Source organism: Lithobates pipiens, unplaced genomic scaffold, assembly GCF_037356315.1.
Source record: "Lithobates pipiens isolate NorthernLeopardFrog02 unplaced genomic scaffold, aLitPip1_a1.2 Scaffold_94, whole genome shotgun sequence".
NCBI lineage: Eukaryota > Metazoa > Chordata > Amphibia > Anura > Ranidae > Lithobates > Lithobates pipiens.
In genome coordinates this window covers 2,743,437-2,759,152 of record NW_027507917.1, presented here as the reverse complement: position 1 = coordinate 2,759,152, position 15,716 = coordinate 2,743,437, and the positions used below count along the sequence as shown (strand labels likewise).

The following is a 15,716-nucleotide window of genomic DNA, read 5'->3' as shown; positions in this document are numbered from 1 at the left end:
TCAGTGATGTAACAGAATATAAAAAGGTTGGTTGGACACGAGGCATTATGGAGCGCAGTAAAGGAACGGGAGTGATGGCGAGGATTGGGGCATTAGCACATTGATATACGGGGAGATGTTGGAGAGGATTGTGGAAAGATGGCAGAGGAACCTATCTGGGGTGTGGGGCAGATTGGTGTTGTTGGCAGTTCCTGTGAGGTGGAAGGGTGGAAACATTTTGGGTCATATGGAGTAGGATGGAAGAACTGAAGTCATTTTTTCAAGAGAAAGGTTGACCCGGCCTCCTGCTTTCTCTGTCACTTTCTTCAATGGCTTCCAACCAAACTGATCTTCTACGTTACACCAAAGAGAAGATATCTGAACTCAAAAAAGTCGTTCTCCTTTGTTTTTAAAACACTTCCCACAGCTATAGATCTCACCTCAGTGACAAACCTCAAAAATGTCACTCTCCCTTCCTCCAAGGATTTACTAATGGCCTCTTTGACCATAACCTCATCCCTTGGAGGAACGTGGAGGAAGGTGGAGGAAGGTGGAGGAAGGTGGAGGAACGTGGAGGAAGGTGGAGGAACGTGGAGGAACGTGGAGGAAGGTGGAGGAACGTGGAGGAAGGTGGAGGAAGGTGGAGGAACGTGGAGGAAGGTGGAGGAAGGTGGAGGAACGTGGAGGAACGTGGAGGAAGGTGGAGGAAGGTGGAGGAACGTGGAGGAAGGTGGAGGAACGTGGAGGAACGTGGAGGAACGCTGAGGAACGTTGAGGAACGTTGAGGAACGTAGAGGAACGTGGAGGAACGTGGAGGAACGTAGAGGAACGTGGAGGAAGGTGGAGGAAGGTGGAGGAACGTGGAGGAACGTGGAGGAACGTTGAGGAACGTTGAGGAACGTTGAGGAACGTAGAGGAACGTGGAGGAACGTGGAGGAACGTAGAGGAACGTGGAGGAAGGTGGAGGAAGGTGGAGGAAGGTGGAGGAAGGTGGAGGAACATGGAGGAACATGGAGGAACATGGAGGAAGGTAGAGGAACGTAGAGGAACGTGGAGGAACGTAGAGGAAGGTGGAGGAACGGAACATGGGTGGTGACTTCTCTAATGGAGCTCCAATCTCGACCACATAGACCAAAGTTCTTTATAACTGCATCTCCATCTTTTTTCTCCTCCCTCAACTCTTCTTGATCAATGGGATTCACAAGATCACTAGATATTTACTGTACTTAGCAGATTTTACTTCAATAAATTAACTAAATATTTGTAATGTGAAGGACAAAATGACGGAGATCCCTGAGTTTTATCATTTACGAGAACATACACTTTAAAAAGGAGAGAAGAGCTGTGATCTGTATGTGCCTGCTATGAACTTTGAAGAGTTTCTCCACTATGTGCATAGCTACAGAGATAACTTAGGGCTCTTTTACTGCTTGTTCAGAATAAGTACATTTAATATCCTTAGTCATGTTAGAGGTCAAGTCCGAGTGGTGACCACAGCTCCCTCCATAGATACAATGATGAAGCTAGTATAGCCACCAATGGACTGAAAGCCTCTCCCTTTTAAAGTGCTTGTCAGAACGCCACCCCTACAGGCAGATAAAATCGTTTAAATGGTGTCATGCCACTGCTTCTGCCAAATGCGCATTGGGCATTCGTTCTGGAACTACGCGGGCACCATTGAGCAGAACGTCAACCAGCCACAGCTCAAGGAACCTCTAGAGCAGGGGGTCTCCAACTCAAATTGCCAGAGGGCCACAGGACAAGTTTTCATATCCCATGGGGGCCGCATGCAAACTTTCAAAAGTTAAAAAAACAAACTATACCAGCAAAATAATATACTATACCAGGGGTAATGAATTAAAAATTCAAGGAGGTCCGATCGCCAAAATTGTATTTGGGCCGAGGTCCGAATCTCAAGTCTGTGCTATGACTCAGAAATATTGTAGTAACTTTACATCTATCAAAAACATGAGAAATGTACAATTACCTTGGCATTTCAATAATATTTATTGTCAAGTTACATCAGGTGTCCCCATCACAGTGCCCCTTTACATCAGGTGTCCCCATTACATCATGTGTCCCCATTACAGTGCCCCTTTACATCAGGTGTCCCCTTTACATCAGGTGTCCCCATTACAGTGCCCCTTTACATCAGGTGTCCCCATTACAGTGCCCCTTTACATCAGGTGTCCCCATTACATCATGTGTCCCCATTACAGTGCCCCTTTGCATCAGGTGTCCCCTTTACATCAGGTGTCCCCATTACAGTGCCCCTTTACATCAGGTGTCCCCATTACATCATGTGTCCCCATTACAGTGCCCCTTTGCATCAGGTGTCCCCATTACATCATGTGTCCCCATTACAGTGCCCCTTTGCATCAGGTGTCCCCTTTACATCAGGTGTCCCCATTACAGTGCCCCTTTACATCAGGTGTCCCCATTACATCATGTGTCCCCATTACAGTGCCCCTTTACATCAGGTGTCCCCATTACAGTGCCCCTTTACATCAGGTGTCCCCATTACATCATGTGTCCCCATTACAGTGCCCCTTTACATCAGGTGTCCCCATTACAGTGCCCCTTTACATTAGGTGTCCCCATTACATCAGGTGTCCCCATTACAGTGCCCCTTTACATTAGGTGTCCCCATTACATCAGGTGTCCCCATTACAGTGCCCCTTTACATTAGGTGTCCCCATTACATCAGGTGTCCCCATCACAGTGCCCCTTTACATCAGGTGTCCCCATTACAGTGCCCGTTTACATCAGGTGTCCCCAACACAGTGCTTCTTTAACCTCTTGAGATCCGCGCTATAGCCGAATGAAGGCTACAGCGCGGACCTCCTTTGCCGGGACGACGTCTATTGACGTCATCCCGTGCACGAGCGGCCTGCGTGCCCCCTGAGGGGCGCGCGCGGCGCGCTCTGTGATCGCCGGGTCAATGAGACTCGCCTGTTCACGGATCCGAGCAAGGGGGTCGATCCCGACCCCTTATCACGTGATCAGCTGTCAGCCAATGACAGCTGATCATGTGAGACAACAGAGCCGGTAATCGGCTATTTTTCCTCCTTGCGCTGATAGCGCGAGGAGAAAAAAATAAAAACCGATCACTGGCGGCCGTGATCGGGACATCAGCGTATCAGTGCCCACCTGCCCCCTGTCAGTAACCCCCAGAGAATTAAAAAAGTGCCACCCAGCAGTGCCCATAATGCCACCCAGCAGTGCCATACATCAGTGCCCACAGTGCCACCTATCAGTGCCCACAGTGCCACCTATCAGTGCCCACAATCTGCCTCAACAACATTGCTGCACCTCAGTGCCACATATCCGTGCCCATCAGTGTCATCTACCAGTGCCCATCAGTTGCGCCCATCAGTGTCCAGCAGTGCCACCTATCAGAGCCACCTATCAGTGGTATCTATCAGTGCCCCTTAGTGCCACCCATCCGTGCCACCTATCAGTGTCACCTATCAGTGCCCATCAGTGCTGCCTTATCTGTGCCCATCAGTACTGCCTTATCTGTGCCTTTCGGTGCCACCTTATCTGTGCCTATCAGTGCAGCCCACCAGTGCCGCCCATCAGTGCCCACCAGTGCCGCCCATCAGTGCCCATCAGTGCCATACATCAGTGCCACCCATCAGTGCCATACATCAGTGCCACCCATCAGTGCCATACATCAGTGCCCACAGTGCCACCTATCAGTGCCCACAATCTGCCTCAACAAACATTGCTGCACCTCAGTGCCACATATCCGTGCCCAGTGTCATCTACCAGTGCCCATCAGTGCCACCTATCAGAGCCACCTCTCCTGGCAATCAGGATCATCTGCCTCCTGAGTCCTCTCCTCCTGGCTTCCACACCGGCCTAGTAACAGGGGGCCCAGAGAACACAATCTCCTGAGGTCAGTGCCTAGGTGGGCGGGGCGATGGGCGGATCCTTCCTCCACTCTGTTCTCTCTCTGGGCTGCATCAGCGGGCAGCGGAAAGGACAGAGCAGATGGAAAGGTAAAGCTCTTCGGCGCCTCCCCCATCTGCGGTGCAGTGCAAAAAAGACGTTCCTGGGTCGGCCCTGCCCGCGGGCCATTTTTTAACCCGGTCTGCAAATGGGCCGGTACTTTGAGACCCCCCCCTGCTCTAGAGGAACCCTACTGGAGAATGGCTGTTCTCAATTGTTAGATCATTTATAAAAAAAAAAAAAAACACCCTCTTCCTGCTCCGCCACATCTTTTTACCCCTTGATCATATGGATGTAGATTGCGGATTGCCCTATTGCCAAGGCAGACTTGTTTAGTGGTGAGAAAGTCGGGGGGGGGGGGGGGGGGGGTAGGAGAGCGAAGATGAAGAGATTAAAAGATGGCCGATAAATAGGGACTTTGATTAGGAGGGTTATTGGTGTTGTGATATAAGAGATCGGGGAAGTTAGCGGCTTGTGATTGGTTGAGGGGAGAATGTCAGAAATGCGCCGGGGCGCCTTCGGATATAAGAAGGCTTAGTACTCCGACCCGTGTGTACAGGGGGCTAAGAAAGATCTAACCCATTAGGGAGGTGTGGTAGCAATCGTCACTTCCGGGAGACAGAAATTGTCTAAGTGACTTGTCAGTTGAATAGAAAACACCTGAGCTTGTAGATGGAACCACAAAAAAAAGGGATCTGAATGAAGAAGTCACCAGGAAGACGTTGGTCGTGTGAACAGCCTACGCGTTTTAACTCCATCGCGTTCTCAGAACTTCCCAGAGAGATAGGATGTCCTCCAACAATCTGGTCTACGTTGTCAGTTGAATAGAAAACACCTGAGCTTGTAGATGGAACCACAAAAAAAAAAGGATCTGAATGAAGAAGGCCCACGCGTTTTAACCCCCATCGCGTTCTCAGAACTTCCCAGAGAGATTGTTGGAGAACATCCTATCTGGTCTACGTTGTCTTCATTCAAGTTGATCTCCATTGGGACATTCCCAAGGGACTGCTACAGGTTTAGAAATACTATAAAAGCTCTGCGTTTTAACCCCCATCGCGTTCTCAGAACTTCCCAGAGAGATAGGACGTCCTCCAACAATCTCGTCTACGTTGTCAGTTGAATAGAAAACACCTGAGCTTGTAGATGGAACCACAAAAAAAAGGGATCTGAATGAAGAAGTCACCAGGAAGACGTTGGTCGTGTGAACAGCCTACGCGTTTTAACTCCATCGCGTTCTCAGAACTTCCCAGAGAGATTGTTGGAGAACATCCCATCTGGTCTACGTTGCCTTCATTCAAGTTGATCTCCATTGGGACATTCCCAAGGGACCGCCACAGGTTTAGAAATACTATAAAAGCTCCTGAGATTTCTTAGCTTATATGAAACGCTCTTCAGGGAGGTCCATGTATTGTGTAAACAGTCCTTTCCTCCACGAGACGAGTTTACATCTCCTCTAGGAGATGAGTATAGATCAACGGGTCCTCAGCAAAGAGATTTCCGCTTCCAGTTTGGTTTCCCGCCAAGCCCCAGATCTTTGCACAGTTGGGGATCACCGGACCTTCCGGTCCGAAGGACACAAATGAGGGTCCTCTTACACGTGGGCTCACATACCTCTTCCACGTGACCCTTGTGATGGAGGAACCAGAAGGTCTGGAAAAGCTTTTCATCCTGGAGGAACCTCTTGAGCAGGTTGTCCCAGTCCTCCGGATAGGCCGACTTCATCCCATACGTGTTGAGGGCGCTGTACAGGAAAGTCCACTGCGGCTCCTCCTTTTTCTTGTTGGCTTCGGTCAGGTTGAGGATGTAGGTCTCGTGGTCTAATACGACGTGGGAGCTGTTGGGGTGTTCGCCGTCGATCTGGTACACGCGGTAACCTGAAAAAAAAAGGAGGAGGACATTTGTGAGATCCACTACACACTCCGACTAGAAGAACATCAACTCCACCCACATCTACCCGCTACACCCAAAGTGGAGGCCACCGTACAGATTCAATTCTGGGAGTTCCATCCATCATCACTGTATGAAGTGGATGGAGGCATGCGTGTGTGTGCCTGGCCAGCCTTACCGAGAGAGAGAGGTCAGAGGAGAAAAGACAGTCTAGGTGAAGGAAGGAAGGAAGGCCAAAACTGATCCACAAACCTCACTTTACGGCACTGCTGTGCAGAAGACCATCTGTGAACACATACTGTAGAACAGGCAATCTGAAAAAGATGGGCTACAGCAGCAGGAGGCCATGCTGGTCTCCTCTCCTGAGAACAGGAACAGCAGTAGTCTGGCTCTTGGGGGGGGGGGGGGAGTAATCCAAATATCAAAGTTCATTCAGGGGCAAGTGTCATTCTGTATGTAAGTGCCGACCTACCTAGGTGATGGTGAGTCTTCATTATTGCAAGAACTGAAATCCAATGAATGAAATGTTTAGATTAGTGGTCTCCAAACTGTTGCTTGCAGTTACCTGGCCCTTGGGGCACTATTCCTCCCACTGACACCAATGATGGGGCACTATTCCTCCCACTGACACCAATGATGGGGCACTATTCCTCCCACTGACACCAATGATGGGACACTATTCCTCCCACTGACACCAATGATGGGGCACTATTCCTCCCACTGACACCAATGATGGGGCACTATTCCTCCCACTGACACCAATGATGGGGCACTATTCCTCCCACTGACATCAATGATGGGGCATTATTCCTCCCACTAATACCAATGATGGGGCACTATTACTGCTCCTACTGACCACTAAGCCTGAGAGACATTATCTATTCCCACTGGTCACAGTCCGGCCCTCCTAAAGTCTAAAGGACAGTAAACTGACCCTATCTTAAGAAAGTTTGGAGAGCCCTGGTCTAGATGATGCTGAACGTCCTCCAGCAAAGAAATGAGGGGACGGGGCTCTATCTGACTTGCTGCAGCTTCTGATGCACATGGTGAGAAGCTCACAGTGTGCAGTGAAATCGGAGGAGGCCGTTTCAGTCCCGGACAGGAGCCACTACACCTGTGCAAGACTGAAGGGGGGGGCGGAGGTCAGACGTAACCAAAGCTTCCCTATTAGTAGAACTTCCGGGACGCAGTGAGCTTTCTGGCAGGTGAACTGCACTTCGGTCAAACCACATTCGTGGCGTTACCTGCCGGCTGTCTGGTGGTACACCGAATATCCATGGCAGACGGTCACCGTGCCCGGGCATTACCTGGGTTGAGGTCAATGAAGGTGGTGACACTGGGTGCGATGTAGGCCACAGAGAGCGGGCGGCTGAGGGTCTCTTCATCGTAAAATATCTCAAACTCGTCCAGGTGAGTGTGTCCAAAGAACTGGGCAGCAATGGTGCCCTCGTATCTGTGGGGAGAGAGGAAGAATGAGACCCCGGGGAGGATTCTGGGAAGACGGGCCCATCACCCCCGTCAGATATACGGAGCGGTTTCAGGGTTACAACAAAATGGATCTCATGTTAGTGGAAGTCCTGAGCCCTGTACCAGTAGACCCAACTCAATTCTAAGGGCTGTGGTGTAGAAATTAGGGGGGGGGGGGGGGTGGTCATGTCTGAGGGTACAGAGATTAGGGGGGATGGTCATGTCTGAGGGTACAGAGATTAGGGGGGATGGTCATGTCTGAAGGTACAGAGATTAGGGAGGGTGGTCATGTCTGAGGGTACAGAGATTAGGGGGGATGGTCATGTCTGAGGGTACAGAGATTAGGGGGGGGTGGTCATGTCTGAGGGTACAGAGATTAGGGGGGTGGTCATGTCTGAGGGTACAGAGATTAGGGGGGGTGGTCATGTCTGAGGGTACAGAGATTAGGGGGGGTGGTCATGTCTGAGGGTACAGAGATTAGGGGGGATGGTCATGTCTGAGGGTACAGAGATTAGGGGGGATGGTCATGTCTGAGGGTACAGAGATTAGGGGGGATGGTCATGTCTGAGGGTACAGAGATTAGGGGGGGGGGGGGTGGTCATGTCTGAAGGTACAGAGATTAGGGAGGGTGGTCATGTCTGAGGGTACAGAGATTAGGGGGGTGGTCATGTCTGAGGGTACAGAGATTAGGGGGGGTGGTCATGTCTGAGGGTACAGAGATTAGGGGGGTGGTCATGTCTGAGGGTACAGAGATTAGGGGGGGTGGTCATGTCTGAGGGTACAGAGATTAGGGGGGGTGGTCATTTCTGAGGGTACAGAGATTAGGGGGGTTGTCATGTCTGAGGGTACAGAGATTAGGGGGGGTGGTCATGTCTGAGGGTACAGAGATTAGGGGGGGTGGTCATGTCTGAGGGTACAGAGATTAGGGGGGGTGGTCATGTCTGAGGGTACAGAGATTAGGGGGGGTGGTCATGTCTGAGGGTACAGAAATTAGGGGGGATGGTCATGTCTGAGGGTACAGAGATTAGGGGGGTGGTCATGTCTGAGGGTACAGAGATTAGGGGGGGTGGTCATGTCTGAGGGTACAGAGATTAGGGGAGGGTGGTCATGTCTGAGGGTACAGAGATTAGGGGGGTGGTCATGTCTGAGGGTACAGAGATTAGGGGGGGTGGTCATGTCTGAGGGTACAGAGATTAGGGGGGTGGTCATGTCTGAGGGTACAGAGATTAGGGGGGGTGGTCATGTCTGAGGGTACAGAGATTAGGGGGGTGGTCATGTCTGAGGGTACAGAGATTAGGGAGGGTGGTCATGTCTGAGGGTACAGAGATTAGGGGGGGATGGTCATGTCTGAGGGTACAGAGATTAGGGGGGATGGTCATGTCTGAGGGTACAGAGATTAGGGGGGGGTGGTCATGTCTGAAGGTACAGAGATTAGGGGGGGATGGTCATGTCTGAGGGTACAGAGATTAGGGGGGGTGGTCATGTCTGAGGGTACAGAGATTAGGGGGGGTGGTCATGTCTGAGGGTACAGAGATTAGAGGGGTGGTCATGTCTGAGGGTACAGAGATTATGGGGGGTGGTCATGTCTGAGGGTACAGAGATTAGGGGAGGGTGATCATGTCTCAGGGTACAGAGATTAGGGGAGGGTGGTCATGACTGAGGGTACAGAGATTAGGGGAGGGTGGTCATGTCTGAGGGTACAGAGATTAGGGGGGTGGTCATGTCTGAGGGTACAGAGATTAGGGGGGTGGTCATGTCTGAGGGTACAGAGATTAGGGGGGTGATCATGTCTGAGGGTACAGAGATTAGGGGGTGGTCATGTCTGAGGGTACAGAGATTAGGGGGGATGGTCATGTCTGAGGGTACAGAGATTAGGGGAGGGTGGTCATGTCTGAGGGTACAGAGATTAGGGGGTGGTCATGTCTGAGGGTACAGAGATTAGGGGGGATGGTCATGTCTGAGGGTACAGAGATTAGGGGGGATGGTCATGTCTGAGGGTACAGAGATTAGGGGGGGGGGGGGGTGGTCATGTCTGAGGGTACAGAGATTAGGGGGGGATGGTCATGTCTGAGGGTACAGAGATTAGGGGAGGGTGATCATGTCTGAGGGTACAGAGATTAGGGGGGGGATGGTCATGTCTGAGGGTACAGAGATTAGGGGGGTGGTCATGTCTGAGGGTACAGAGATTAGGGGAGGGTGGTCATGTCTGAGGGTACAGAGATTAGGGGGGATGGTCATGTCTGAGGGTACAGAGATTAGGGGGGGGGGGTGGTCATGTCTGAGGGTACAGAGATTAGGGGGGGATGGTCATGTCTGAGGGTACAGAGATTAGGGGAGGGTGATCATGTCTGAGGGTACAGAGATTAGGGGGGGGATGGTCATGTCTGAGGGTACAGAGATTAGGGGGGTGGTCATGTCTGAGGGTACAGAGATTAGGGGAGGGTGGTCATGTCTGAGGGTACAGACATTAGGGGGGGTGGTCATGGCCATATGTACAGAGATTAGGGGGGGGGGGGGTGGTCATGTCTGAGGGTACAGAGATTAGGGGGGGTGGTCATGTCTGGGGGTACAGACATTAGGGGGGTGGTCATGTCTGAGGGTACAGAGATTAGGGGGGGGATGGTCATGTCTGAGGGTACAGAGATTGGGGGGGTGGTCATGTCTGAGGGTACAGAGATTAGGGGGTGATGGTCATGTCTGAGGGTACAGAGATTGGGTGGGGGGGGTGGTCATGTCTGAGGGTACAGAGATTAGGGGGGGATGGTCATGTCTGAGGGTACAGAGATTAGGGGGGGATGGTCATGTCTGAGGGTACAGAGATTAGGGGGGGTGGTCATGTCTGAGGGTACAGAGATTAGGGGGGGTGGTCATGTCTGAGGGTACAGAGATTAGGGGAGGGTGGTCATGTCTGAGGGTACAGAGATTAGGGGAGGGTGGTCATGTCTGAGGGTACAGAGATTAGGGGAGGGTGGTCATGTCTGAGGGTACAGAGATTAGGGGGGTGGTCATGTCTGAGGGTACAGAGATTATGGGGGGTGGTCATGTCTGAGGGTACAGAGATTAGGGGAGGGTGGTCATGTCTGAGGGTACAGAGATTAGGGGAGGGTGGTCATGTCTGAGGGTACAGAGATTAGGGGGTGGTCATGTCTGAGGGTACAGAGATTAGGGGGGGTGGTCATGTCTGAGGGTACAGAGATTAGGGGGGATGGTCATGTCTGAGGGTACAGAGATTAGGGGGGGATGGTCATGTCTGAGGGTACAGAGATTAGGGGGGGATGGTCATGTCTGAGGGTACAGAGATTAGGGGGGGATGGTCATGTCTGAGGGTACAGAGATTAGGGGGGGTGGTCATGTCTGAGGGTACAGAGATTAGGGGAGGGTGGTCATGTCTGAGGGTACAGACATTAGAGTGAGGTGGTCATGGCCATATGTACAGAGATTGGGGGGGGGGGGGGGTGGTCATGTCTGAGGGTACAGAGATTAGGGGGGGTGGTCATGTCTGGGGGTACAGACATTAGGGGGGTGGTCATGTCTGAGGGTACAGAGATTAGGGGGGGATGGTCATGTCTGAGGGTACAGAGATTGGGGGGGTGGTCATGTCTGAGGGTACAGAGATTAGGGGGGGATGGTCATGTCTGAGGGTACAGAGATTAGGGGGGGATGGTCATGTCTGAGGGTACAGAGATTAGGGGGGGTGGTCATGTCTGAGGGTACAGAAATTAGGGGGGGTGGTCATGTCTGAGGGTACAGAGATTAGGGGGGGTGGTTATGGTTGAGGATACAGAGATTAGGGGGATGGTCATGGCTGAGGGTACAGAGATTAGGGGGGGTGGTCATGTCTGAGGGTACAGAGATTAGGGGGGATGGTCATGTCTGAGGGTACAGAGATTAGGGGGGGTGGTCATGTCTGAGGGTACAGAGATTAGGGGGGATGGTCATGTCTGAGGGTACAGAGATTAGGGGGGGTGGTTATGGTTGAGGATACAGAGATTAGGGGGATGGTCATGGTTGAGGGTACAGAAATCAAGGGCAGGATAATCATGGCTGGGGGGGGGTACAGAGATTATGGAGAGATGTTCATGGCTGGGGGTACAGAGATTAGGGGGGTGGTCATGTCTGAGGGTACAGAGATTAGGGGGGTTGGTCATGTCTGAGGGTACAGAGATAAGGGGGGATGGTCATGTCTGAGGGTACAGAGATTAGGGGGGGATGGTCATGTCTGAGGGTACAGAGATTAGGGGGGATGGTCATGTCTGAGGGTAAAGAGATTAGGGGGGATGGTCATGTCTGAGGGTAAAGAGATTAGGGGAGGGTGGTCATGTCTGAGGGTACAGAGATTATGGAGGGATGGTCATGGCTGGGGGTACAGAGGACACAGTAGGGGGGTGGTAGAAGTAACAAGGGGCACAATACCCCTTGGCATGCCGTGAAGAGGGGTATGGGAGTGTGCTGGGAAATAACATGGGCTCACCTGTTGACAATCCGGTAATAGTTCCAGCTCCAGCTCTTCAGGCACAGGCCGGGGGGGATGTGTCCGATAATATGAACCTGTGACCAGAGAAAAGAGGAGATGAGCTCTCAGACCTGGGGTCACATCTCACCCGTGTATTCCGGGGTTGTCTCTGCTCTCACAGTCCCACCCTCCACCTAGAACTCCTCTAAGCCCCAATAACCAGATAATGTGCCACCAAATCATCATCTCTTATTTATAATATCACCGCATCTTTGTCAGGGACACATCCTCCTCTTCCGGGGTCCACCATGAATCACATGGGCAGAAGTGGACCTCATAGTCCAAGTCCCTCTACTACTCCGGCAGGAGGGGGGGGGGGAACTATCCCTTTTGACCCATTTAGCCTTTGACAAATCACTTTGCTGGGCAAGGCTGCTTCTCCCCATTGGCAAAAAAATCATACGGCCAAATGTCTTCGATCCTGGGGGCTGCACTGAGGGGCATGAAGAAGCATTTTCTCCAGGGAAGCCATGCGATTCCTTCTATTACTCTCCTAATCCCAGAAAATATGAGAATATGGCTTTAGATATACAATTTCCAGAAGACGGGAAACACTCCTCACCTTTTCATGGTTGTCCTCGGCCTCCTGCAGAATTCCCACCAACCACTGCAGCTGCCCAGCCGGGTCCGTGAAATTGATGAGGAGCCAGAAGTTCTCGCTGGCACAGTAGTTCATGTTCAGGGACACCAAACGCAGCCCGGGAGCGATCTTCACCGTGTAATACCCAACCGTACTGAAACACCGAGGTCAGAGGTCAGAGGTCAGAGACAAAGAGGAAGAGGAGAGCAGAAGATCAGGAGAGGAGGACAGAGACGGGATATGGAGAAACCTCAATCACCAGATATGAAAAGGAGAGGAGCAGGACCCTCATACCTCCTGTTCTCTATTAGATGTAATGATCAGGACCCTCATACCTCCTGTTCTCTATTAGATGTAATGATCGGGACCCCCATACCTCCTGTTCTCTATTAGATGTAATGATCAGGACCCTCATACCTCCTGTTCTCTATTAGATGTAATGATCGGGACCCTCATACCTCCTGTTCTCTATTATATGTAATGATCGGGACCCTCATACCTCCTGTCCTCTATTAGATGTAATGATCGGGACCCTCATACCTCCTGTTCTCTATTAGATGTAATGATCAGGACCCTCATACCTCCTGTTCTCTATTAGATGTAATGATCGGGACCCTCATACCTCCTGTTCTCTATTAGATGTAATGATCAGGACCCTCATACCTCCTGTTCTCTATTAGATGTAATGATCAGGACCCTCATACCTCCTGTTCTCTATTAGATGTAATGATCGGGACCCTCATACCTCCTGTTCTCTATTAGATGTAATGATCGGGACCCCCATACCTCCTGTTCTCTATTAGATGTAATGATCAGGACCCTCATACCTCCTGTTCTCTATTAGATGTAATGATCGGGACCCCCATACCTCCTGTTCTCTATTAGATGTAATGATCAGGACCCTCATACCTCCTGTTCTCTATTAGATGTAATGATCAGGACCCTCATACCTCCTGTTCTCTATTAGATGTAATGATCGGGACCCTCATACCTCCTGTTCTCTATTAGATGTAATGATCGGGACCCTCATACCTCCTGTTCTCTATTAGATGTAATGATCGGGACCCTCATACCTCCTGTTCTCTATTAGATGTAATGATCGGGACCCTCATACCTCCTGTTCTCTATTAGATGTAATGATCGGGACCCTCATACCTCCTGTTCTCTATTAGATGTAATGATCGGGACCCTCATACCTCCTGTTCTCTATTAGATGTAATGATCGGGACCCTCATACCTCCTGTTCTCTATTAGATGTAATGATCGGGACCCTCATACCTCCTGTTCTCTATTAGATGTAATGATCGGGACCCCCATACCTCCTGTTCTCTATTAGATGTAATGATCGGGACCCTCATACCTCCTGTTCTCTATTAGATGTAATGATCAGGACCCTCATACCTCCTGTTCTCTATTAGATGTAATGATCAGGACCCTCATACCTCCTGTTCTCTATTAGATGTAATGATCAGGACCCTCATACCTCCTGTTCTCTATTAGATGTAATGATCGGGACCCTCATACCTCCTGTTCTCTATTAGATGTAATGATCGGGACCCCCATACCTCCTGTTCTCTATTAGATGTAATGATCAGGACCCTCATACCTCCTGTTCTCTATTAGATGTAATGATCGGGACCCCCATACCTCCTGTTCTCTATTAGATGTAATGATCAGGACCCTCATACCTCCTGTTCTCTATTAGATGTAATGATCAGGACCCTCATACCTCCTGTTCTCTATTAGATGTAATGATCGGGACCCTCATACCTCCTGTTCTCTATTAGATGTAATGATCGGGACCCTCATACCTCCTGTTCTCTATTAGATGTAATGATCGGGACCCCCATACCTCCTGTTCTCTATTAGATGTAATGATCAGGACCCTCATACCTCCTGTTCTCTATTAGATGTAATGATCGGGACCCTCATACCTCCTGTTCTCTATTAGATGTAATGATCGGGACCCTCATACCTCCTGTTCTCTATTAGATGTAATGATCAGGACCCTCATACCTCCTGTTCCCTATTAGATGTAATGATCGGGACCCTCATACCTCCTGTTCTCTATTAGATGTAATGATCGGGACCCTCATACCTCCTGTTCTCTATTAGATGTAATGATCGGGACCCTCATACCTCCTGTTCTCTATTAGATGTAATGATCGGGACCCTCATACCTCCTGTTCTCTATTAGATGTAATGATCGGGACCCTCATACCTCCTGTTCTCTATTAGATGTAATGATCGGGACCCCCATACCTCCTGTTCTCTATTAGATGTAATGATCGGGACCCTCATACCTCCTGTTCTCTATTAGATGTAATGATCGGGACCCCCATACCTCCTGTTCTCTATTAGATGTAATGATCAGGACCCTCATACCTCCTGTTCTCTATTAGATGTAATGATCGGGACCCCCATACCTCCTGTTCTCTATTAGATGTAATGATCAGGACCCTCATACCTCCTGTTCTCTATTAGATGTAATGATCGGCACCCTCATACCTCCTGTTCTCTATTAGATGTAATGATCGGGACCCTCATACCTCCTGTTCTCTATTAGATGTAATGATCGGGACCCTCATACCTCCTGTTCTCTATTAGATGTAATGATCAGGACCCTCATACCTCCTGTTCTCTATTAGATGTAATGATCAGGACCCTCATACCTCCTGTTCCCTATTAGATGTAATGATCGGGACCCTCGTACCTCCTGTTCTCTATTAGATGTAATGATCGGGACCCTCATACCTCCTGTTCTCTATTAGATGTAATGATCGGGACCCTCATACCTCCTGTTCTCTATTAGATGTAATGATCAGGACCCTCATACCTCCTGTTCTCTATTAGATGTAATGATCAGGACCCTCATACCTCCTGTTCTCTATTAGATGTAATGATCAGGACCCTCATACCTCCTGTTCTCTATTAGATGTAATGATCGGGACCCTCGTACCTCCTGTTCTCTATTAGATGTAATGATCGGGACCCTCATACCTCCTGTTCTCTATTAGATGTAATGATCAGGACCCTCATACCTCCTGTTCTCTATTAGATGTAATGATCGGCACCCTCATACCTCCTGTTCTCTATTAGATGTAATGATCAGGACCCTCATACCTCCTGTTCTCTATTAGATGTAATGATCGGGACCCTCATACCTCCTGTTCTCTATTAGATGTAATGATCAGGACCCTCATACCTCCTGTTCTCTATTAGATGTAATGATCGGCACCCTCATACCTCCTGTTCTCTATTAGATGTAATGATCAGGACCCTCATACCTCCTGTTCTCTATTAGATGTAATGATCAGGACCCTCATACCTCCTGTT

At 50.1% G+C, this 15,716-nt stretch overlaps 1 protein-coding gene across 2 annotated transcripts in view; it reads right to left on the bottom strand.

Moving 5' to 3' along the window:
* Positions 1-3,598: 3,598 nt before the first annotated feature.
* The window catches only part of LOC143973733 (sphingomyelin phosphodiesterase-like), a 33,096-nt gene continuing 20,978 nt past the window's right edge, over positions 3,599-15,716 (bottom strand). Inside the window, exons 3-7 of one of the 2 annotated variants that reach the window (XM_077474568.1) lie at positions 12,363-12,534; positions 11,759-11,835; positions 7,128-7,273; positions 4,834-5,807; positions 3,599-4,685 (exon numbers count right to left, since the gene is read on the bottom strand). In XM_077474568.1, coding sequence (XP_077330694.1) covers positions 5,416-5,807; positions 7,128-7,273; positions 11,759-11,835; positions 12,363-12,534 — 787 coding nt within the window. In that variant the 3' untranslated portion in view covers positions 3,599-4,685; positions 4,834-5,415. Of the gene's footprint in view, positions 4,686-4,833; positions 5,808-7,127; positions 7,274-11,758; positions 11,836-12,362; positions 12,535-15,716 lie in introns of those variants that run through there. The other variant, XM_077474569.1, reaches the window with a different exon arrangement.